Source organism: Lissotriton helveticus, chromosome 4_1 (assembly GCF_964261635.1).
Source record: "Lissotriton helveticus chromosome 4_1, aLisHel1.1, whole genome shotgun sequence".
In the NCBI taxonomy this organism is placed as follows: Eukaryota; Metazoa; Chordata; class Amphibia; order Caudata; family Salamandridae; genus Lissotriton; species Lissotriton helveticus.
Window position 1 is genome coordinate 1901632069 of NC_136063.1, and position 26303 is coordinate 1901658371.

General features: G+C 43.3%; 1 protein-coding gene across 2 annotated transcripts in view; it reads left to right on the forward strand.

Moving 5' to 3' along the window:
* DOCK11 (dedicator of cytokinesis 11) overlaps nt 1–26303 on the forward strand; it is a 1219508-nt gene that overhangs the window by 900752 nt on the left and 292453 nt on the right. For both annotated transcript variants that reach the window (XM_078688544.1, XM_078688546.1), the window contains one exon: nt 1656–1798. In XM_078688544.1, coding sequence (XP_078544670.1) covers nt 1656–1798 — 143 coding nt within the window. The remainder of the gene's footprint in view (nt 1–1655; nt 1799–26303) is intronic.

Below are 26303 nucleotides of genomic sequence, written 5' to 3' on the forward strand. Positions count from 1 at the left end.
TTTTGATAAAATTATAGGTGTTCCTCTTACGTTAATCTTTACTATAGGCCAGTATGATATATTTATTCTCTCAGGCCTGTTGGTTGCATTAGTTTAGGCTCCCTTTCTATTTAAAATCTTTTATGATTCACTGTAGCTGAATCCCCATGAACACCTCATAGACAAATAGTCTCTGGGCCTGATTCCCAATAGTTTGTGAACATTTAGCTTTCTGTGGTCAGAGGGTTTAGCCAGGCCTCTGATATTTTCTTTATTTGCCTTTAGGTGTTTTTTGTCCTCTGTATTTACATAACTATAGTGACTATTTACTGAATCAATTGCTTTAAACAATCCAAGCTGGTGTTTTTGGAATAGTATGATATACTTGTTTTTGTTATAATATGTTTAATGAAGATATGTATTTGTATCAATGAAAAATGTCAAACTATATTATTACTGGGGCAAGTTGTGATACGTCACCATTTAATGACGCTGTATTTATTGATGTGCCAGCTCCTATCCACAGCATGTGGCAATGTAAATAAAGAGGCTTTTTTATAAAGCCTTTTCCTTGAGCCTAAATGCCTTACTCCTAGAAGAAGGCATGACTATGCTTTTGAGTGCTACAGATGGTTCACAAAGGTGGGCTGTACCTCCATACATGTGTTTGTGCACCTATGTTATGCTATCATCCATGCACTATACATACATCATGTCCATATTATTATGGTAAAAGGATATTCTGTGGGGGATGTATGACGTTACAACGCATACTTTTACAACGCCTACCTTTACAACGCATTTTTTACACCGCAACATCCATTACAACGCACACCATTACAACGCATGCCATTACAACGAATTCTTTGAAACTACCTTTACAACGCATTCCACTACAACGCATACTACATTTACAACGCATACCATTACAATGCATTACATTACATTGCATGTAAGGTAAGTGTTGGATAGTGTAGGGGTAAAAATTACTATTCTAACTCCAGGGGGTGCAGCAGTAGGGTAAGTGTTGGATAGTGTAGGGGTAAAAATTACTATCCTAACTCCAGGGGGTGCAGCAGTAGGGTAAGTGTTGGATAGTGTAGGGGTAAAAATTACTATTCTAACTCCAGGGGGTGCAACAGTAGGGTAAGTGTTGGATAGTGTAAGGGTACTATGTGTTGTAATGCTATGCGTTGTAATGGTATGCGTTGTAATGACTGCGTTGTAATGGCATGCGTTGTAGTGGTGTGCGTTGTAGTGTCATGCGTTGTAATGACTGCGTTGTAAATGCATGCGTTGTAATGGATGTTGCGTTGTAAAAGTTTCATTGTAATGGTAGTGCGTTGTAAAAGTTGCGTTGTAAAGGTTGTTTCCCTTCTGTGGGCAGTGCAAGACGAGTGGCCAAAGATAGGCAATGCAAACTGAACATTATGGCTTTGTGGTATTCACAAAGTGTAAAATCGGTTGTTCTTATCTCTGCACCTACTTTTCACAAACACAGCTCAGACGCTTGGATATAGGAAGTCCCTTGCCAATTCTAGTTCAAGTATACTCACTCAAATCCCACGATACAAGCCAAACATGTATGGTCGGTACCAAAACAAGAAACCTCACTGTGTAAGATTAATCTATAAACTGCTAATTAAAGCCATAAGCCAACTTTTTCTTTTTTATAGGGTTCATGATGCCTGGTCCTCAAGGTATTCCGGGACTGACAAGAAATCCCAGACAATGCCTGCTGTTCGCACTAGAGCTGGAATTTTCCAAGCCCGGCTTCAGCATCTTAACAGTCTGGAGAGCTCTTTTACACTTAACCACAGTGAGTATGAACACACTGTGATGTTGTAATACAGGCTTTTTACAAAGTGTTCACAAATATTATGTTCTCACTGTGTGATATGTAGAATTTCTTTTTCCAGTCTTTGTTTAACTGATGATAAGGATGATGATAAATTTTTTATTGTTAGTTATTTAAAAACATATACAATATGTGATGCCATTAAAAACCTAGGATTACAAACCACCACCCACTTCAGGTTTAAAACTGGTTCAAGAAAAACATTTAAAATGATTCCTTTCATGCAAAATGTCCGCAAGTTTATCGTCCCATCGTCAGTTTGCTAATGATACAAATGTTGTGAACTGTCCCAGTTGCTTTGGTGTGCAGCCCTTAAACAGGATAAAATAGCCTCACTTATTGTTCTTGTCCCGTCTGTTTTAAAAGACTGTTTGAGGAGCTTCTTACTAATGTCTATTAATTCTGGACATAAACAAATGTGTTCCAGTGTTTCCTTCTCTTTGTTGCGGCACATCTGTTTGTTCGTGAAGGGTGTTTCCATCAACCGTCAAACTGGAAAAACTGTAGGTAATAAGAGTCTGAGGCATAAAAAAGAAGAGATAACCTTTGTATTCAAGTTGAAATCTAAATATGGTTTCCTTTGAATTGAATAAAACTCCAAAGTATACATAGACCCTAATTACGATGACTGTCGGAGTTGATTCTGACTGACACCACTGTGGATAGGGAACTGACTGATCTTAGGTCGGCGGTACAGACCACATTATTTGGATGCAACCGCTCATGGTGTGGTTGCAAACTTCCATTTTTCAATGGGAGCTTGTGCGACGGGCTGAATCAGCCCGCAGTACAACCTCCCATTGGAAAATTATAGTTTTTAAACATCCCTGAACCATGTGGTATACACCGCACGGTCCCTGCCACATGGTGCAGGTAGGTTCAGGGAGACACCACAGGTGCCCCCCTGGCCCAGTTGCAGAGGTCCAGGGAGGAAGGGGTGCCCCCATGTCACTTTCTGGCAGCCTTTCCATGTCGGAAAGGCCGACATAGAAAGGCTGTCGGAAACTGACATCATTGTCCCGATGATGAAAACTACATCCTTAAGGGATTGTGAGGCCTTTCGACAGATTGTGTCAGCCGGTCCCTCCGACTGCTGCCTCCGACCAGTCCGAACCGCATCGTAATGAGGCCATAGTGTTTTTATATAATGATGCCCTCTCAATGTGTAAGAGGCAACTGGTTGTTTTAATTTTTTGTTTTAGCAGTAGCTTCTGTGTGGTCTAAGTCACTTTGTACAATTTGATTATAGATAGCATGTTGTACCTGGTCAGGAGGTCCTTACCATGAGATTCTGCCACTGAAGCGTCGCTATATGATTTAGACAGTTCTTTGTTGATAAAAAAATCTTATAGTGTTATGAGTCGCCCTCTTACTGTCTATACAGTAATTGATACAATTAATCTCATCCCAAGATATGAGTAAGTAGTCAACTGCTCAAGGTCTGATGGATTTTTTGCTACCGAAATGCATGACTTTTGTTTTGTTGATATTAATCTGTAGGTCATTATCCAAGTCATATGCATGTAGTCTGGACACCTGATTTTGGAGTCTGATTTGTGTGGGTGATAACATACCTATGTTGTCTGCATAGGCCAGGTATTCTAATTTAGTATTGGCCAGTTTGGGGAAATTGCCCTCAACTTCCTGCAGCACCTCAGTAAGGTCTGAAATATATCAATTAAACAGCAGAGGCACTTAAGTTTTAGCGACTCCTCCTCCGAGAGATGAGACTCCTGGAGAAGGGCCACATCAGTTTTAAGTCTGGCTAGGTGTGATAACACCCGTTGCCTTTTAATTGGATTATTTAATCCTTTAACATTCCAGGTGGTAATACGGAATGCATCAATAAAAAACAACAAATAGCGACATCATGCTCGCTGAAGTCAAAAAGAGAAAAAAGTATATAGTAATAAAGAGTGAGGAAAATAGATGGAAAGGAAAATAGAAGAGAAGAAAAGAGGTTGAAGAAAAGAAGAGGAGAAAAAGGGGAGAGGGAAAAAAGAGAGATACAAATAAGAACAGAAAGGACAGTACAAGTCTGAGACAGACGACTGAAATACATACTTACAAAAACAATACTTCGAAAACGAGACGAGGGTGGTGGGGTCGAGAGAAGACGACGAGATCAGGAGCGGACGACGACATCCATTACCGCAATTCCAGAAAGGCAATGGAACAAAACACAGAAGGATATGTAGGGTGGCAAGGGAGGTGAAGGCATCTGTAAGGAGGAGAGGAGAAGGTCTGAGTCATCAGGAATAAAAAAGAGAACAAGAGGATGAGACAACATTTTTAGACAAAAGGTGCAAATAACCGAATGAGACAACAGCAATTAGAGCCACAAATGAAGAACAGCATGAACAAAATTAGAGAACTAGTAGGAACCAGCAGGAACCATCAGACAGGACGAGTAACTTCCATAGCCTCGGCACCGTGCCTCCTAAGAAAAGCTTGCAGTACTGCAGGGTCATCATAAGTGGTAGTTTTCTCCTTGTAGGTCACTTTAAAGAGGCACGGATGAAGAAGACCATATCTAGCATTGAGGGTTCTCAGTTGAGGGCGTAAGTCCAGAAATTGCTTCCGTCGATGCGCTGTAGCTTTGGAGACATCCTGCGATAGATAAAGGCGATGGCCCTCCCATAGAATTTGTTTCTTGAGTTTGGCGGCTGAAAGAACCTGCAAGAGGTCAGTATATTGAAGAAACAGCATGATGACCCCTCTTGGTTTGGTAGAGATTTTTGGACCAAGGCGGTGGGCTCTCTGGATGTTGATAGAGGCTAGTGCAGGATTATCTAGAATTTTAGGCAGGAAGGACTGGAAGAAAGTGGTGGGGTTAGACCCTTCAATAAGTTCCGGAAGGCCGTACAAGCGGAGGTTGTTCCGACTATTTTGGTTTTCTAAATCCTCTGTCTGTTTCTTGAGGAGGAGTATCTCTGCCTGCATCGAAGGTATGGAAGAACAAGAGGACTGAAGGGAGTCCGTAGATTGTTCCAATGTGAGAATTCATGAATCCAAAGAGGACCATTTCTCCTGCATAGACTGTAAAGTCTTAGTGGTTACTTCCATGAAAGGCTTGAGTGCGCGCAACTCCTCCAGAATAAGATCCATGGAAGAAGTCGAGGAAGAGGCCCCCGGGGATGGTGGATCCTTCTTAAGACGTTTACAGGAAGCCAAGGACGAAGGGGTCTTGCCACCACCATTTGATTTAGGAATGGCACCATGCATTGCAGTAGACTTGGAAGCTGTCGCGTTATCCTCCATGTCCTGAACAGGAGTGGCCAAATCCGAACAAGTGGACACTTTTGAGATCGTGGATAATTTTAAATTGCGCAGTTTCCCCATGAAAGGCTCTAGTCAGGAGATGCCGTGAATGGAGAGCCCGGGCAACACCAGCCAGCAATGCCACAATGAAAAACCACTGGAAGATCAGAGGCAGTGACCGCAGCACAAAACTGATAGTTAATCAATGGAGCATTCAGAGAGAGCAGGCAACAGCATCTCAGAAACAGAGCATATCAAAGACATCGTAGCGCAACGTGTTGCGTGAGAAAAGTCTCTGAGGATCCCAAAAGAAGAAAGGGGGAAACGCTGTCGTCGTTGAACACCAAAAACCACAGAAACAGCAGCACATCCAATGAAAGCAGTAACGCAGGAGGGCAGCACATGTGAAAGAGAACAAGTCACTGAAAAGAAGCCATTGAAATGAGGGTGCACTGATGAGTCAAAATGGCGGCTGGGACCAACAGATGAAAAGTTATCAAGGAGATAGGTAGGAACATTGGCTGCTGGGAATAATAGAGAGCATCGGAGTCAATTGGTGCAGGAAAACCATCCCGGGGGCTTGAAGCGGGACTCAAATGCAAGCTGGCAGGCAGAAGTAATAGCCATTAAGAAGATTGTGAGGCAAAATGTCGGCCTGAGTGGCGAATTGCAGAGCACATCAATAAAATGTTAAGGAAACTTCCACATGGGAGTCCGCTATAAGAAGGACTCACCGCTTGCCAAAATAGGGAAGTCCGTCTGGCCAGGAAGCACTCTGGAGGGCATTGGAACTTCGGGCACCTCTCCTCACGGAGTCCGCAGCTCGCACAAAATGGCGGCCGGGACCAACTCTCCCGGTCCAAGACGAGTGAAACCTTCCCTGAAGGTCGGACAAGGCAGGAAACACGAGCGCTAGGTTCCCCTCATGTTCCTGTCACTGGGGATATGCAGGAGCACGCTCAGCCTGACTGGAAACCGCTGAAATTTGCCATTTAGCGGAGGCCGGCGTCGGAGCTCCGGAGCTACGCCGCCATTCCCGCTGACGCGCAACCCACGCAATTGGGTGGGTCATGTTTTTTGTTCTCCTACTGTTAAAAAGAAAAATGGGGTAATAATTTTGTTTCATAAAAAGTTAAATGTTTCCTCAATTTCTCACGAATGTGATGTAAATGGTAGTTGGGTTATTGTCAAACTGCTTATTGATAACATTCCTATTGTATTCTTTAATGTTTATGCCCCTACTAGGATTGACAAATCCTTCTGGCCCTCCATATCTGATAAGTTATCCTCTCTCTCTGAGGATTATATTGTGCTTGGTGGTGATTGTAATCAAATTATGGACCCTTTCCTTGACCGACATTCGAAAGTTAATTTTGTCCCTTCTAAGATGCATTCCCAATTCACTAAAACAATTCAGAATAATGCCTTGGTCGATATTTGGAGATTATGTAACCCTGCCCTCAGAGAATACAGTTTCTTTTCGCCAGTTCATCACTCCCAGTCTCGTATTGACCACATTTTTCTCAGCAACATGCCATTCGTTCTGACATAGGCTCCATTTTGATCTCTGACCATGCCCCTGTCCTTGTTGATATTGACCTTCTCCCTTTCTCTCCCCACTCTGGTACGTGGAGATTTAATAATACCTTACTCCTCGACCCCATTTTTTGCTCCGAGTTCTCTTCCTTTGCTACTGAATTTTTCCTACTTAACCACACCCCTGATTCACCCTTTGTCATGGTTTGGGACTCCTTCAAACAGCCTCTAGAAGTATTATTATAAGTTATGTCTCATGTAGGAAGAAGGCCAGGGAGGCTAAATCTACTCAAATACTTGCTGATATTAAGCGTCTGGAACTTGCCTATCACTCTTCAAACTCACAATCCTCCCTTAAAGAACTAATTGAGGCTAAAATCTCTTTCAATAAATTCACGACTGAAGCTGCCTCTAATCTCCTCTTGAAATGTAATTCTCGCTACTATGGTGGTAGGAACAAAACGGGGAAGCTTCTTGCTAATTATTTGAAGATCAGGAAGGAGCGTACTAAGATCGACTCAATTAAGTCTTCCTCGGGTGAACCCTGTTTTAAAGATTCAGACATTCTTAATGAATTTGTGACTTTCTATAAAACTCTTTATACCCCTGAGGTTCCTTCTCCGGAGGATCTTCTTTCCTATTTCCATTCTCTTCCTTCTCCTCCCTCCTCACATGTGAACTTTCCTTCTCTCGACTTAGACATCTCCCTCTCTGAAATTTCTCAAGCAGTTTCTAAACTACGCCACGGTAAGGCTCCTGGCCCGGATGGGTTTACCATTGAATTTTATAAACACTTTGCTTCTCTCCTTTTACCGAAACTCTTATTTCTATTCCAATCCTTCATTCAAAGCGGCTCATCAAGTGGCTCTTTTCAACAGGCCCTGATCTGTTTGATTCCTAAGGAGGATAAGGACCATTCCCTCTGTAAAAATTATCGACCTATCTCCTTAGTCAACACAGATTATAAAATTTTGGCCAAGATTCTAGCTCTTCGTATGGATCCTCTTTTGCCAGATCTGATTGGTCCCGAACAATCGGGCTTTATTAAGGGGTGCCTCTCCTCTGACAATTCTCAAGTCTTTTTCAATATTCTTCACAAGGCTTCCTCTTTAGAACTTCCATTGGCCGCCATTTCCCTTGATGCCGAAAAGCCTTTTGATCGGATTGGCTGGGACTTTATGTTTCAGACGCTCCGATGGGCCGGGCTGCCTTCTAAGTTCATTTCTATTGTCTCCTTGCTTTATTCCGGTCCTCAAGCCTCTATTTTTGTCAACGGTAAGACTTCAGATTATTTCTCTCTCCACCGAGGGGTTCGGCAAGGCTGCCCTCTGTCCCCTTTACTTTTTGTTTTGGCCTTGGAACCCTTTTTAACTAAAATCTGTCAGGATGATAACATATCTGGCTTTCATTTTGGATCTCGTCAAGTAAAACTCTCGGTCTACGCGGACGATATTCTCTTCTGTTGTTCTGATCCTCTATCTTCTCTCCCTCCATTTCTTCAACAGGTTTCCACCTTTTCAACCGTGTCTGGTTATCGCTTAAATGTTGACAAGTGAGAAATCCTCCCTCTGAATCCTTTATGTCAAAAACATCTTTTCTCCCAATCTGGTTTTTCTTGGCAACCAACCAAAATTAAATATCTAGGAGTGTGGTTTGCACCTCTTCTTTCCGACACTCTCAAACTCAACTTTGACTATATCTCTAAGAAGATGAAAGCGTCCATTACTCGTTGGAATCCACTCTTTTTATCTTGGTGGGGTCGCTTGAGTTCCATAAAGATGATGCTCTCTCCCATTCTCCTTTATACTATCTCTATGATTCCGATACGCATTCCGGATTTTTAATTCAAACGCATTGACTCTCTATTATCAAAATTTTTGTGGAACAGTAAACGTTCCCCTATCACTCTTACTTCTCTACGGAAAGATAAATCTCAAGCTGGTGTTCGTTTTCCTGACTTTCGAGCTTACCATCGTGCTTTTTCACTAAAGCAATCAGCCCGCTGGCTTTCACCTGATCCATCTTTTTTCCCCCCCATCTGGTTGCTTATGGAGTCCTCCTTTGTTTCTCCTTTCACTTTTCACGAGCTTTTGTCCTTCACTTCTAAATTGCTTCTTCTTCGCAATCCTATCATCTCTTTTTCTCATAAACTTCTTCTTCCTTTCCTGTCCTCGTCTTACCCATCTCGTCTTTCACTACAGGAACAACCCATTTGGAATAACATACAACTTAAAATCCGCAATCGTACTATTTGCTGGAAAAGCTGACACTCTCGTGGTTTATGTTGGATTTCCCAACTTCTCTCCCAAGGCTCTCCCATCCCCTTTTCAGATCTTCAATCTCAATTCTTTTTACCCTCCAGCGCTCGGTTGCAATATAATTCATTGCTTCCTGTTCTTGCTCTTTATCTTCAATCATTACCTCCCTCTGTTGATATTCCTGTTAACTTCAGATCTACCTCCTCACTAATAACCTCTTCTCCTTCTGCATCTTCCCTTTATGATTCTCTCCTACTGATAGATCAAAAACCAAAACTGAACTAGCCTGGGAATCCGATTTATCTCAAAGTTGGCCTGTTCCTCTTTGGGACAGAATTTGGACTAAACTTCATAAGGCATCTAGAGCTGCTCACACTACCCAAACCCTTTATTTCATATATCACAGGGTTCTATTCACTCCGCTTGTTCTGTCTTCTTTCTTGCATGAGACCCCCCCTACTTGCTGGTCCTGCCCCTGCCCTTCTGCTGATTTAAAACACATGCTATTTGAATGCCCTCCTATTTCCCAGTTTTGGAACTCAGTTTGGACTCAAATACAACGTATTTTCCACTTTCAGACTTCCTTTACTCCCGCATGCATTTTTCTGGGCTCAATATCTCCTGATCTTCCAGTCAGTATCTCCTTATGGACCTTCTGATAGCTGTTGCTTTTCATACCATTACCTCTAACTGGAAACAGGCTGCCAATGTCTCATACTGCTCCTGGTGGAACGCGGTTTATTTTTAACCACCGCTTGGACACCAATTACGTCTCTCCCATCTCCCTAGCAATTAAACGAGATTTGCTTTGGCTTCCCCTAGTAAATTATCTCTCCTCATCTGTTCCCACTACTGCCTCCCCGGACCCTGCTTCAGTTGAAGTACGCAAGCCACCTTGACTTCCCCTTTGCCTTTTTAGCCCATCATACGTATTTTTCTCTTATTATATTATTGTACAGGATAAGCTTGTTTATTTTTCTTCACTTGACATTATTATGCTTGCTGTAAAAATTCTCATTGATTTTCTGTTTTTGTAACTCAATTCAGCGATTTTTCTTTATTATGCATTTTTCCTTTGTAATTGCAATTGTTTTTCCCCTTATGATGTATTCTGATCTCATATCCCATTTCCTGTTTCTTCATCCCTCCTCCCTCCCCTCCCCTCCTGATTTCTCTTTCTCTTAAATAAAATTAAAAACTTAAAAAAAAAACAGCAGAGGCACTAGGATACAGCCTTGGTTTAGCACGTTATAAGTGCGGATTCATGTAGATATATCTCTACCGTGAGAGATTTTCACTCTCACCCATGTGTCACTATGCAGATCTATTAAAAGTTTCAACAGTCCTTTCTCAAACTCCCACGAGTCCAGTTTAGTCCATGTTTTGGCTCTGTTTGGTCTATGGAAAGCAGCATGCATATAGGTTTTTTCCTTTAGCTCTTACTGCTCTCTGGGCAAGTATAGAAAGTGTCAGGATGTTGTCATTGTTAGAGCAGTTTCTTCGGAATCCAGATTGGTGGAATCTTAGTCTTCTGGTTGCAACCGCCCATTTATGTAGAAACATTCATAGATGCTTAGCGAAGATTTTCCCATCCACGTCAAGCAGAGCTATCAGCCTGTAAGTCTGTTGTGAATGTCGAGGGCCATGCTAGTTAATTGGTTGAATAATCGAGCCCTTCCAGGATGGTGGAACTTGCTCTGCGTATAACACGAGTTGATTATAGTTGCCACTAGCGAACTCCTAGCTGCTGAGTCTCGCTTCATGAATTGCCTGGAGCTCTTAAGCTGTTACAGTCACTAATATGCTGTTTGGTCTCCTCAGATGAAATGCAGTAGTTGACTCACCCTCTGCTGTTATGGACCTACATAAAGCATTGCTAGATGTTTTTTCGAGACCTTGTATCTACAGTTGATCTTGATGTTTTCTCTTAATGTTATATTTGTCTGTTTTCTGCACTTTTTCACCTGTTTTGGCTTGGGATTTATTTGGGTTGGTGGCCATCTTGTGCAGGAATTTTAATTGTCTTCTTGCCATTTTTTTGACTTGGAGCATTTTTGCTTGGAACAGCTTTAGCTGGTTCTTTAGGGTAGAGGGATTGTTAAGTTTTGATGCTAGAAAGTCAAATATGTCTCTTAAAATTGTAGCACAGTTTTGAATGTCCGGTACCTTCATGTCTGCCATTGCTGCTGCTTCTTTCATTGAGTCCAAATAAAAAGGTTTACTCCATATCTCTTGTAGATGGTTATACAAGGAACAGGTCATGTAATTCTTTTTCCCATCATTTGCTACTATTGGCTGGCCCACAATCTCTTTATCCCAGGTGTACTCTTCGATGGGTTTTTTAGTGCTATATTCTGTGGAATATGGTCACTTTCACGTCTTGATATTATGTAAAAATCGTTGCTTTTCTGAAAATCTGCTAAAGATATAAGTGTATAGTCAATAGTTGACTTCAACCCCCTCATTCTGAAGTTGCTTGGGTAGGTTGTTCCTTTACTTATCTCTCATTCAAGTGATGCAACCCCATATCAGATAAGATGTCGCAAATTAGATTTGCTGACTATTTCTTTTTTCTCTTCCTGAAAAACACAGCTGGAACTTTAAAAACATGTACAGGGGTTGGGTCATCTGCTGAAACCTCTTCTTGGTGCAATAATAAGTTATTGCAGTCACCCAATAATAACATCATGACATTTTAATTTTAATCTATCACCATTTCCACCTATTTCAGCAGTGCGTTTAGATCATTCCTCTCGTTATTGAAAAGGGGGAATGTAGATGTTGATCACTAAAAACCGCACACAAGTGTTATATGCAACCCTGACATCCAATAAGTTCCTTGTATTTGCAATACCTTTGTAGCTATTTATTCCTAATTCTACTTTTAAAAATATTGTGAGTCCTCCGTGTGGCCTCGCCTTTGCAGCTTTTGTAGGTGGCACATCTACATTGCTATAGTTTTGCAGCATCATCTCTGAAAATGTCCAGGTTTCCTTTAGACAAATCATGTGATAGCCATTGGGAAAAGTGTTCAATTTGCTGTTCTTTTCTCATTGAGCTGTCGATCAAACCTGCAATGTTCCAGGAGCAGACGTCCGGGGAGGCTCCTCTGATGGTCTTTAGGCTCTCTTCCTCATCATGACAATATGAAATTTGTTGAACTTCTAAGTTGAGATTGCCTGAAAATTTGACCTGTCTTATGTTTTGATGGTTCTCAGCAAGGGTCATCAGGCTGTCGATTTCATTTGCGTAGGCTGCAAATGGTCCTTTAAAAGCTGCCTTGTGTGTCAGGGCTATCTGTCTTTTCTGCCCCTCGTGTTAAGTCAGTCAAAGTATTTTTGGGGAAATGTGAATATTTTATTGATACCGCTGGTTTCATGATTATCTCCCAAACTGCCAACTTTGTATCTTCACTTAGGATTTTCTGGTGTAGCGCTTCTATTGGCCAGTTTGTTCTGGTATATTCCTTTTTAGTTGTCCTGTCGCATTTGAACTTATCACTTAGAAGATCGCCAGAATGTATATTTTCCAGTTCACAGCAGTGGTGCAATAGTAATAAAATGTTGTGTCAATTTAAGATTTCGAATGGGCCTTCAGACGAATCTATGACAAAATATCGAATACAAAAATATCGACATACAAAAATATCGCACCAAAAATATCGATTACAACAATATCGACATCCTATCTCTAACAAGGAAAGTATAAAAATAGCGAAACAAAAATATAGATGTCAAAAATATCGTTAAAAAAAATATTGTTTTTTTTTTTAAATTAAACAAAATGTAATATTAATAAAATAACACTTATAAATGTAATAAACATAGTTAAAAATATATTATAATATTTAAAATAATAAATTATGTAATAATAAAAAATAATAATGAAGATATAATACATAGCATATACGTCATTAATAATAACTCTAAAAATTATTTTAATGACTTATAAATAAATGAATATATAATAAATTACAAATAAATGTATATACATAAAATAATAATATAAATAACAATTAATAAAAATGTTAAACAAATTAAAAAAAGTAAGTAAATGTTGGATAGTGTAGGGGTAAAAATTACTATTCCCACTCCAAAGAGTGCAACAGTAGGGAAAGTGTTGGATAGCGTAGGGGTAACAATTACTATTCCAACTCCAGAGAGTGCAACAGTAGGGAAAGTGTTGGATAACGTAGGGGTAAAAATTACTATTCCCACTCCAGAGAGTGCAACAGTAGGGAAAGTGTTGGATAGCATAGGGGTAACAATTACTATTCCAACTCCAGAGAGTGCAACAGTAGGGAAAGTGTTGGATAGCGTAGGGGTAACAATTACTATTCCCACTCCAGAGAGTGCAACAGTAGGGAAAGTGTTGGATAGCGTAGGGGGTAACAATTACTATTCCCCCTCCAGAGAGTGCAACAGGGGGGAAAGTGTTGGATGGCGTAGGGGTAAAAATTACTATTCCCACTCCAGAGAGTGCAACAGTAGGGAAAGTGTTGGATAGCGTAGAGGTAAAAATAACATACTTAATCAGTCAAGTCAAATTAGTCAAATTAATTTATATAGCGCGCTACATACCCAGAGGGTCCCAAGGCGCTTGAGGAAGGGTGGGGAATTACTTGTCGAATATCCATGTTTTAAGTTGCTTTCTGAATGCTGGGTGGTTCTGAGTGAGGCGAAGGTGAGTGGGAAGTGAGTTCCAGGTTTTGGCTGCCAGGTAGGAGAAGGACCGTCCTCCCATGGTGGTTTTGTTGATGCGAGGTACCGCAGCCAGGGCTTGGTTGGAGGAGCGTAGCTGGCGGGAGGGGGTGTAGAAGGAAAGTCGGGTGTTGAGGCATTCGGGTCCAAGTTCGTAAAGTGCTTTGTGTGCGTGGGTTAGGAGGCGGAATGTTATCCTCTTATTGACGGGAAGCCAATGGAGGTTTTTCAGGTGACTAGAGATGTGGTCTTTACGCGGGATGTCTAGTATGAGTCTGGCTGATGCGTTCTGGATGCGTTGTAATTTTTTCTGAAGTTTTGTGGTGGTACCGGCGTATAGGGTGTTGCCGTAGTCCAGGCGGCTCGTGACCAGTGCGTGGGTGACCGTTTTTCTAGTTTCGGTGGGGATCCAGCGAAATGTTTTTTTGAGCATGCGAAGAATGTTGAAGCAAGATGATGAAACGGCGTTAACTTGTCTGGTCATCGAGAGTGAGGAGTCCAGGATGACGCCCAGGTTCCGTGCGTGGTCCGTCGGGATGGGAGCTTTTCCTAAGGCCTCTGGCCACCAGGAGTCATCCCAGGCGGAGGGGGAGGTACCTAAGATAAGGACTTCGGTTTTGTCTGAGTTCAGTTTCAGACGGCTGATCTTCATCCACTCGGCTACTTCTTTCATTCCTTCATGTAGGTTGGTTTTGGCGATGTTCGGGTCTTTGGTGAGTGAGAGGATCAGTTGAGTGTCATCAGCGTAGGAAATGATGATGAGGTTGTGTTGTCGTGCGATGGTCGCGAGGGGGCTCATGTATACGTTGAAAAGGGTGGGGCTGAGTGAAGATCCTTGTGGCACGCTGCAAATGACTTCAGTGGCCTCTGACTTGAATGGTGGAAGGCGGACTCTCTGAGTTCTTCCGGTGAGGAACAAAGTGATCCATTCCAGTGCTTTTCCTTGGATTCCGATGTTTCTGAGGTGTTGTAACAGGGTGCTATGACAGACTGTGTCGAAGGCTGCGGAGAGGTCAAGGAGGATGAGGGCGACTGTGTCTCCATTGTCCAGAAGAGTTCGAATGTCGTCTGTTGCTGCGATGAGGGCGGTCTCAGTGCTGTGTTTGGCTCGGAAGCCGGACTGTGAGGAGTCGAGGGATTTGTTGGTTTCGAGGAAGGCGGCGAGTTGGTTGTTGACAGCTTTCTCGATGACTTTGGCCGGGAATGGAAGGAGCGAGATGGGGCGGTAATTTTTGAGCTCGGTGGGGTCAGCTGTGGGTTTTTTCAGAAGGGCGCTGAGTTCGGCGTGTTTCCAGCTTTCCAGGAAGGTGGCGGAGTTGAGGGAGCAGTTGATGACGTCTCGGAGGTGTGGTGCTATGATGGAGTCTGCTTTGTTGAAGATGTGGTGAGGGCATGGGTCTGTTGGGGACCCTGAGTGGATGGAGTTCATCAGGCGGATGATGTCCTCGGTGCAGATTGGGTTCCAGTCGTTAAGGATGTTCAAGGGGGATGAAGGTACGGTAGAAGGTTGGGTGGGTTGTTCTCCGGGTTGGTTGTGATAGAGCGCGCGAGGTCACCCAACCAATAATTTCGCCGTTTCCGGCTTCGGGCCCATATATTTCAATTCACAATATACATTGACCGGGTGACTTCACGGGCTGCTACCAATTTGTGTGAATTCCCTACTGTTATTCCTCAGCGTACCCGACTTACCATCCACCGACACGGGTACCTATGACCACAACGGATCAGGGAGCTAGCTGTAAAGGAAAGGCAGCAAAATACCAACCCAAAATGACATTCAATACTGTTGTAAATGACCACGGACAACTGGAAGTTTTAAAATCTTTATCTAAAGTTCGTTCTCGTTAAGCATTAGATTTACAAGAATAAGGCAATCAATAATCAAGATAACGAAAAGTACATAACTATAGAGAAATAAAGTCAGGGTAATCATGGAAATGCTAATATGAGATGCAACAGGAAATGCTATGCATTCAGGGTAAAAGTTCTTTGGAAACTTTAAGTAAGGCCGTTCTAGACCATATCAGGAAATGACAAACTGCAATGCAAAATATGATTTCTAAAAGGTAGGGTAACATGGGAACACGTTATGAAAATATGCAAATGACTTTGCGTTTCAATAATTGCGGCAAAAGCATGGAAAAATCCACATATGCAAAGGTATGTCTTTATTGAAGCAAAGACAGAAAATTAGAAAGGTGCAAGTTTAAAGAACTTAGAGCAATATTTACCTAGACTGGTGTGAAAACCAAACCCTGGCCACGGGTCAGTTAAGGACAGGAGACCCTCAAGGAAGGATACCCCTCAATGGACAGCAGGTGCAGAATGGACACCCAGGAAAGGACAGGAAACCCTCAGATTAGGAATCAGGACAGGACCTCAGGACAGGACAGCAAACCCTCAGGACAGGACCAGCACCCGCAGTTCGGAAGCAACGCCTGCGCTCCACCCTCTCTGCAGCTATCGATCAAGACCCCGATTGGGTCAGCGAACTCCCAGCCAAGTGCTTCGCCAGCACTTTAAGGTTCAGTAGAACCTTAGTCTATGGTCAATTTCGGACAGAGTACTCCGCAGTGCTCTGTATCTTCAGTCACCTATTGAGTGCGATGGGTCAGTGACAGGTCAGCTAAACCAGACAAGTCGGACAATTTCCCTAGGTGAACCCAGGGTAGATATACAGTTTGGGGACGGTGTACCACCCCCCAATGTTGCAAAGTGTCAGAATCCCTCAATTTGGATTGGTCCTAAGATAGGATTTGGGTAACACACCAATCAGAATACACTATTTGGAGGCCTTTTTTACATCTCAGGGCACCGCCTAGCAAGATTGGGGTTCCCATGAGAAACTGCGCAGAATACAGGCAAAGAATACATTTTTGCAACATAATAGTACAATATCGAGATGCTGCGGGGCTAAGGTGCTGCTTCCCAGGGTGGCTTCTGGCATCAACCTTCCTTGGCAGCAATTCAATGCCGTGATGACTTTCGGCGAGTCTGCGCACAAGTACCCTCCAAGATGGCTCTCAGTTCAGACAGACCCCCGTTCCCCGCAGTACATGAAAAGTAAGCGAGAACAAATTAATACATAGAAATAACATTATGAAAACACATCACAGGGTTTGTACTTTCAACTTATCACTAAGAAATATACTTATGCAGTCTAAATGTTAGCTACATATAAACAGATACAAGAGCAGTGGCACGAGCAGTACCACGTTATTGGCAAAGCTATGCATTACGCATGCGCAACTATTTCCCTCCAACTCTGCAAACACATCAGGACACGTGAGTGTGACTGACGCATGCGCAGACACTTACTTCCAAGCAGCGGCCATTTTAAAAGACTCGAGTTAATTATTTTTGTAAAACACATAGGCAAGCGTCGGGGAACCTCGTTCAAACATAGAATAAACGTTAGTAAGACGTACAACTTATTATTTGATTATACATGGACGAGGTTCATGACAAAAACAAGTCGCAAAATGCGAAGCTTTGCTTCATCAATCCCCTCTTTGATGATATTTACTATCATCACAAAAATAAATGGAACCAGATGCCAACTTGTCACACCTTATACATCTCTATCTCTTCCAGCAAGCTATCCAGCTTTTCTCTCTCATTTTTGGTAGGGTGAGAATTCTTCACCCTTTTGTATATCTGATTATTCATTTCCTCTAATTCAAGTTCATCCACACTTCGTTTCACTCCTCTCGCATTCACTTGATGCTTTCCGGTGTGCTTGCGACATTTGCAACAGGCAAATATGAAAAATAGGATAAGACCTATAATTCCAATTGGCATCAGTATCTTAAACAATAAGCTTTTACCTAAGCTAGCAAACCAATGAACTACATTTGAGAGACCATCTACCAGTCTCTTCCAGGCACTGTCAACCTCGAGTGGTTTGAGTTCCCTTTCCAAATTAGTAATGTTTTTCACGTATCTTTTGAGCTGCACACTTTTGTCCGGAATATAAGTGCAACAATGTTGCGCCTTCAACATCCGGCAGACTCCGCCCTCTTTTGCTAATAAGGTATCAAGAGCAAGTCTGTTCTGTAAAACCATTGATCTGATCGCAACCATTTCGGTATTGACCAGCAGAAATCCATGAGCTGTGTCAGTAGACAACGCATCCACTATAGTGGACAATTTACAAATTCTGTGAGTGTTCAGACCACTCCACTCCAGGTATCAGTGCACTGAAAATACTACCCATTATTTCACCTATGCTTTCCCTTTTACTACGCACTAAGCCATTAGTATTTTCACTGCTTCCAGCAACTTTGTTCACATGGTATATTTTCGGGAAGACAATGCCAAAATAGCAACTTCCATACCAGTGATCCGGCAATTTGAAATAAGCCTTGTCCCCACATATATAATAAATTCCAGGAAACACAGGCTCTGACCCATTTTTGAAACCCCTACCTCCAATTACCTTGTAATTATGTTCGCATTCACTGGAACCAATGAAAATGTTATTATAATAGCTAGTCTTCTCGCGGTGAAGACATAGCTTGCCTTTCTTTTCAAAATCCAGCAACAGAGCAGGACCCGCTCCACCATTTGAGGTGCCTTCCATGTTCTCTGCCCACCTTGGTCTTTTCTGACTTTCGTCATTTGCCTTCTTTTGTATTTTAATTCTCCTTTTCTCTGCCATGTTCAGGAACATCTTTTCCTGCTCACGCAAAGAACAAGTCAAGTTATCTCTGTGTGCGTCACCTATGTCGATATCACCAATAGTCAGGAAATAGTCTCCCATATATCGTATTACGTCGCTTTTGGTATGTACAGGATTCAAGTTCCCACGTATGGGAAGTTCAGAAAAGATCACGTCATTGTTAGAGTAATAGTACTGTAACGGTCCTCTTTTGTAAAATAAACTAGCTAAAATGCTACAGGAGATTCCGTATGTCAGCGGCAAGTGATGGTATGTCACGCCTTCAGCCACAGAGGTAGGTAGCTTCATGCAGACATAGCAATCTTCAATTTCCATAGTCTCTACATAGTGTATTAACAAGTTTGCGAAAACATTTAAGCGCGTCTTATTTTGAATTCCATGATAATGTAGTTCTCCCTCATCTGATGCTTCTAAGTCTTGTTTTGTTTGTCTCAGTGCTCTCTCATGTCTTGCTACACTTTGTGTTGTCAGCTCCTCACTGTCAGTATTTACAATTTCAGTAGGGACAATATTAGTATTTTTGCTCACCGCAAAAGGAATGAAAACTGTTGGTCCTATCCAGAGTAATATCAGTATAACTATACTACATACACATACCTTGCAGCATGTTTTGCAACGACTGCAACTAGGTCTACCATTCACGTTTGAATCAGACATTTTGGCTCAGAAGAAGTTTCTCGACCCCTCTTTGTGTCTTTACACCAGTAGCTTACTTTGTGCAAATTCACGGTGGCTCGTCTTCTTCTTCGGCAGAATACTCAGCGACTGGTTCTCCGTCGCTCTCGTCAGTTAGATCAAGATCTTCAAATTCTTCCAACACAAGTGTCCATTCAGGTGACTTGTACTTTTTATTTTGTCTTTTTATTCGATCACTCCTTCTCTTGGAAGTATCTTCGGGTTGTTCTGCTATGCGAGCACTTCTCCTTTCTTCTGCGCGTTTTTCTTCTACTGTTTTTATTCTCAGTCTCAATTTCTTTATGTATCCAGGTTCACTGTGCTTTCTTTTCTTAAGTCTTTTGGTTGGTACCGAGACTTCGTTTTCTTCTCTTGCCCTTTTGTTTTCATTAGTTTGTGGCAATTCTGTTTCAGTTTCTTCCTCCTCTATCTGACTATTTCCAGGACTAGCATCTATTTCTTCTGCCTGGTTACTAATCTGGCCTGGTTCAGGAGAATTTTGTTTTTGCTTTTCAAATGTCTCGGTTTCTGTTTCCTGAACACGTTCTTCTAATCCTATCTGATCCTGTTCAAGCACTTCGATCTCTTGATTTTCTTCTGCTCGAACTATTACGCTGTGTCTAGTCTGTCCCTTCCCAACATCAGGAGTCAGTGGAGGAGTATCAATCACCTGTTCTGTATCAACCACTTGTTCTGTATCAATCTCTTGTTCTGTATCAATCACTTGTTCTGTATCAATCACTTGTTCTGTCCCTGTCTGACCTTCTCCTTCCTCAGTTTTGATGTGAATCTCAAGATCCTGAGGTTCTTCGCCTGTGCCTTCCTTTTCCTCTCTATTCCACTCTCTACCTTCCCAAAGTCGCTCACTTGTTCGAATGGGGTCTTCAGTGAGATCAATCAATGGAATCCACTCCTCTGGCCATATGCTCGGCAGCTCGTCTTCAGCTACTTCTGGCTCAGCTTCTTGGACCCCTTCAGCAGGCTGGGCTCCTGGTAGTTCGTTATCAACTATTCTTGGGCCAACATCTGCTGATTCTGCAGCTCGACTGGTACTGGGCTGTACGTCGTCAGCTACTTCTGGTCTGGCTCCTGCAGAGTCCTCCGCTGGACGCCCTTCTTCTCCAGGCTCTTCATCTGGCAATACCTTCTGGGTGTGGCTGGCGTGTATCCAACGTGGAACCCCTGCACACTTTACTGCTGTGGTAGTTACCAGGATCACCTGACGTTTTTCTCCCCACCTTGGCTCCAGGCAGCTCTTCCGAGTATGCTTCTTTATCTTGACCCAATCTCCCGGGACCAGTTTGTGGAGAGGAGTCGTTGGATTGAGGATGGCGTCTTCTCCGATCTGGCGGGAGATAGAACGCACTTGGTCACCCAATCTCTTGCAGTATTCAAGTACCAAATCATCAGTAATACTCAACAGTTTGCTTCCTGGTACCCATGCTTGTCTCATCACTCTTCCCATAATGATTTCATGGGGACTTAAGCCTGTCTTGCGGTCAGGAACACTTCTGAGTCCCATCAGGACCAGGGGCAGGGCCTTCACCCAGGTCATTTTAGATGCATCACACAGTTTTGCTAGTCTGTTTTTGATAGTTCCATTTATTTGTTCCACTATTCCAGAAGCCTCTGGACGGTATGCACAGTGAAGCTTTTGTGATATTCCAAAGGCCTTACAGAGTTCGGCGATCACCTCATTCTGAAAATGTGAGCCTTGATCTGATTCAATAGTGACTGGAACCCCGAACCTAGGTATCAGTTCCTTTAGTAAACACTTAGCTACTGTTTTTGCGTCATTTTGGGGAGTAGGGAAAGCTTCCACCCACTTTGAAAATAAACAGACCATGACAAGGACATATCGCTTCCCTTCACAACGGGGCATGGTGATGAAATCAACCTGTATTCTCACAAAGGGACCCCCGGACCTCCCAATTTTTCCCAGTTCCACCACAGTTTTCTTCCCTGGGTTCATCTTTTGACATGACAGGCACCTCTGGCAGAGGGACTCTGCTACCTTCCTGAACTTTTTACTGTACCAAGTCTGTTGGAACACTAGGATCATGGCGTCCCTACCAATGTGTGATCCTTCATGTATCAATCTCGCCATTGTGCTAAGTAAGTGTCTAGGTAACACAGGCATACCAGTTGGACCTAAGATGACACCATCCACACGTCTTGGTCTACACCCATCCTCCTTCCACTTCTCTCTCTCTTGCCAAGGTGCCGCCTGCTGCCACTCTTTCACTTCATCCCATGTAGGCACTTCTTCAAACACCTGAAGTTGGCAGCTGGTTCCTGGCCCCCCTCGTTTTGGATTTACGATATACCGATCTCTGGCGCACCATTGGGCCACTCGATCAGCAAAATCATTTCCCAGTGATACAGTGTCCATGTCTTTTTTATGAGCGACACACTTTACCACTGCCAGTTCCTTTGGTAACTGAATTGCCTCTAAAAGGTCTTGTACAACCTTTCCATTTCGAATAGGGGTACCTGATGAAGTCAGGAACTCCCTCTGTAGCCACAACTGGCCAAAGTCATGCACAACCCCATAACAGTACTGATTGTCAGTATACACTGTTATGCGTAGGTTTTTCCCAATTTTGCAAGCCTTTATCATAGCAATCAATTCAGCTACTTGTGCAGACTTTACGTCAAATAGATAACCTGCTTCTTCAATTTTGGTTAAGGAGACTACCGCATAGGCAGCACTCAGGCCTCCTAGTTCATGTCTTAGACATGAACCATCTACAAATAATTCCTTGTCATGCACAGGCAATGGAGTTTCTTTAATGTCTGGATGTGGCTTGGTATTGAATTCTGTTAAATCAATGCAATCATGCTCATCATCCACCCCACCTTCCATATCCATTGGGTCGGGGAGTAAAGTGGCAGGGTTCAGAATACTGCACCTAACAATGTTTACATTTGCAGCACCCACAAGAATCCTCTCGTATTTAGTCAGCCGACTAGGGGTGAGATACTGAGTCTTCGTTCTGGTCAGTAAAATTACCACTCCATGTGGAACATACACAGTTACAGGATGTCCCATGACAATGGACTCACTCTGCTCTAAACTTGCGCAGGTAGCAGCTACTGCTTTCAGACATCCCGGTAATCCAGCAGCCACTGGATCCAGGGTGGCAGAGAAATATGCCACAGGCCTTCTGGTTGTACCATGATCTTGTGTCAGGACTGACAACGCGCAATTATCGCGAGTGTCACAGAATAGGGCAAATTCTTTAGTATAGTCTGGCATTCCTAACGCAGGGGCTGTACACAGACAATCTCGCAGTTTGGTGAAGGCTGTTAAGCTTTCATCATCCCATTCTACAATATCTGGTGTTCCTCTCTTGGTCATTTTTATCAAGGGCCTAGCCAGGACTGCAAATCCAGAATCCACTGCCTGCAGTATCCTATCACTCCCAGGAACATTCTGATCTCTTTCTGAGTACGGGGTAACTGCATCTTTTGAATTATTCTCACTCTTTCTGATGTCACTTTCCTGACACCTTTCTCTATCTGGTGCCCCAGATATTTCACTGATTTTGCACAGAACTGTAATTTGTCAGGGGCCACTTTATGTCCCTTCTCACTCAGGTGATTCAGTAGGGCAATGGTGTCAATCACACAATCCCTATGACTTTTAGACGCCACCAAGAGGTCGTCTATGTATTGCACTAGGACAGAGTTCCCAGGTAAGACCAAAGTTTCCAAACATTTTTTCAAGATCTGATTAAAGATAGAGGGGCTCTCTGTGTATCCTTGAGGGACCCTGTTCCAGACATACACGTGACCATTGAAGGCAAATGAGAAAAGAAATTTGCTATCTGGATGCAAGGGAATGGAAAAGAATGCATGACATAGGTCTATCACAGCGAACCACTCAGCATCCCAGGGAATCTGATACAGAATCACTGCTGGGTTCGGGACAATAGGGCAGCAGGGAACTACTATCTTGTTGACTTTTCGTAGGTCCTGCACTACTCTGTACTTGCCACTAGGCTTCTTGATGCCCATAATCGGTGAGTTACATGGGCTACCCATTACTTCCTGTATGATGTTTCCTTCTAGCAATTTCTGTATTTCCAGAGTGACACCTGCTCTTACCTCTGCATTCATCCTGTAGGGTTTAGTATTGGGGTATACAGCATTGTCCTTTATTGCTATCTGTATGGGGTCTACGTTTTTCATTAACCCTACATCTTTCCCAGTAAAGTCCCATACTTCTGGCTTCACTGCTTCTTGGAGTTCTTTGGGCAAATCCTGCATAGTCATTCGTTTAATTTCTGAGTCAGGTCTGATTAACATTAATTTATAAATGCCATCTTCATCTGGGGTCTGAATTTCAACACCCTTTGGTGTGCAAAAGATGGTACAGTTCATTTTGCACAGCAAATCACGTCCCAGTAAGTTCACTGGACTGGTGTCGCAAACGACAAATCTATGCATTTCCTTAAAGTTTCCAATTGAGATCTCCATGGGCTTGGTAACAGGAGTACTAATCAATTGATTAGATACACCTACTACTTGGATGGCTTCTCCCGAGAGGGGTAGGTTTGGAACGTCCACTGTTCTTACAGTAGAACGGGTAGCACCAGTGTCCAACAGAAAAGTGACATCATTTCCGTCAACCTTTCCTTCAATGTATGGTCCGGACTGGTCTACCGGCAAGGAGGCGCCAAGTACGCACTCCTCGTCCTCCCCTCTCAGGCCCCGTCAGTACTGGTCATCACAAAGGAAGGTATCATTCAACAGATACTGCGAAGTTGCTGCATTTCTGTTCTCATTGCTTTCCCAGACTTCTATCTCATCACCCTCTGTCGCTTTTCCCCTATGTACTTGCTTTGGAGCTCGGGGCACCTGAACCGTTTTTACCTGTGGTTGTGTCTTTCTTGGTCTTTCTTTCTGCGTCTGTGGAATTAAATCAGGTGTTTTGGGGTTATCGTCAGGCAAATAAGGACACTCGTTACGCCAGTGTCCAATTTCTCCGCACTGGTGACAGGGAAATTTCTTCATAGCCTCTTCCCTGCTCATTTTGGGCCGGGGCTTGCCTCCTCCCCCACCCCCAGGACCTTGGTTCTGAGTGTTTTTGGCCATGTTACTCAATTGTTTTTCCTGCTGTTCTGCGAGCTTCACTTGAGCCCACATAACCTTCTCTTTGAGGGCCTTTTTCTTTTCTGCCATCTCGTCCTCGCAGTACTTTGCGTACCGCAGGACCTCGTCTATCTTTTTGGAGTGCCAACAAATTTTGTTATCCTTTATCCACTGACAAATTTCAGGCCTTAAACCGTTTACAAACCTGTAAATGAAATGCGTCATATCCTTCATCTCGATGTTATCTATACCACTGTATGTTTTAAACACCTGCAACAGCCTTTCATAATAAGAGTGCACTGTCTCGTCTCTTTCCTGTGTTGTTCTATCTATCCTGGTCCAATCTGTTTCCTTTGCGGGCACCTTATTTTTCAAATGCAGCATTACTTGTTCGTATTTTTTCATCACTTCAATCGACGGCTCCCCTGTGTTAGAGTCCCTCGGGTACTCCTCACTAGGCCAGCCTATGGCTATTTTACACTCGGTCCATAGATCTACCGGGACCACAATATCGAAAAATCCATCCAGGTCTTTCCACAGGCATTTTTGCACCTTTAGGAACCTCTCCACTTGCCGATACCAGTCAACTGGCTTTTCGCGCAATTTCGGGAAATCGTTAGTAAAGGACACAATATCCTGTCTGGACCATGGAACGTGCACATACCTCCCACCTGGCACTTCACGCATGGGGCATAATGTTTCGGACTTGTCTACTTCTCTCAAAGGGAACTCAGGGGTGGCTTGTCTAGATCGCGCCTCATCTTTCTTTCGCGCCCACCTGCTTTTCCATTTTTCCACGTCTCCCCATTTTTGCAAAATGCCTAGCAACTCCTTAATCTGCAACTTTTTCCCGGACACATTCAAGTTCTCTATATCTTTGTCTGAGAATTCAGCTCTGTAAGGCCTTTGCAAGGGCTTGGATCGGGAAATATCTACCCCCATACTAGCTGCAGTGTCTGTCAGCTTTTCGTGGAGCACTCTGGTACTTCTGGTAAGGCTTTTACACATAAACAGCAACTCTTCTTCAGAATAGGTGTTTAATCTGTCTAATCCCACATTTCCTGCCATTAATTCCTCTATTTCTACCCTCAGCTTGTAGAGGTCTAAAGGTTTCGTTTGCGGAGCCTGTTTTTCTAATTCACGACTCCAATTTTCAATTTCTTCCGGAGTTACCAGAGAGACACTCCTAGTACCTGACGTTGATTCTAATTTAATTTCTTTCGCATTAAAAGGATTATGCCTCTTCTGCACTCCCTTCCCTGTCTGTTTGTTTGGCAGGTCCAAAAACACAACTTCGGACTCGCACTCACTGGACTGATCGTCTATCAGTAGGGGCTCCTGCCTCGGTGGGGCCATGATTGGGTTCATGACTGGAGGGTTTGAACTTCCTTGATTATTTCCATACAATGGAACCACTGGTCCAATTGTTACCGGAATAGTCAAAGCCTCAGGACTGGTATTTAACTGGGAGATTTTCTGAATTATTTCTGTCCTCTGTCTAGCTAGGGCCTCTTGCTCCCTTTCATCTAGTACTCTTCCTAATGTCCGGTCAGGTATCATCTGTGGGGTCAGGTGAGGGGTAAGACTCGGGGCAGTAGGATGCGTTTCACTTGGTCCTCCACCATAATTTGGTTTTGGGAACAAAGTTCCTGTGCCAAATGACCTGCGCTCCTCCCCATATGGAGGTTGCAAAAAGGGCATTCCTGAACTTAATGGCTTTTCTTCGTTTTCATAAAGAGGTCCGGGGAAAAAGGCTCTTTCACGGGAATATTTTTCCTCCGGGCTCACGGGCACTCTAGGATATATCTCTCGTACCTCCGCGGGTCCGGGATTCTCAAAATAGGGCAGTACTTGACCACCTCCCCCCCTACTTAGGGATCTGTCCTCCTCCTTAATAGATGGACGCTGGGGATTCCCTCCTGTACTGGAAAGTCGGGCTCCCTCATCATAAGGGGGCAGACTTCTCGTAAAGATGTCATCTAACAATTCATCGTCTGACTCTCCAAGCGCTCCCCAATGCTTACTCTTTTCTGTCCTTTTCTCTCCCGCAGAAGGGGTACCTGCTGGCATCATGGGAAACAGACCCTCATCAATCATGCTCTGTCTCCACTGTTTCATCTTTTTATCCCTGGTCTCTTGTTTCAGCCTTGGGTACCACTTGGTCAGACCTTTGTCCATTCGGGGCTTCTCTCTTTCGAAAGCCTCAATCTCCCATTCCTCTAATGCCTCATACTGCGTTAGCCTCGGTCTGGGAT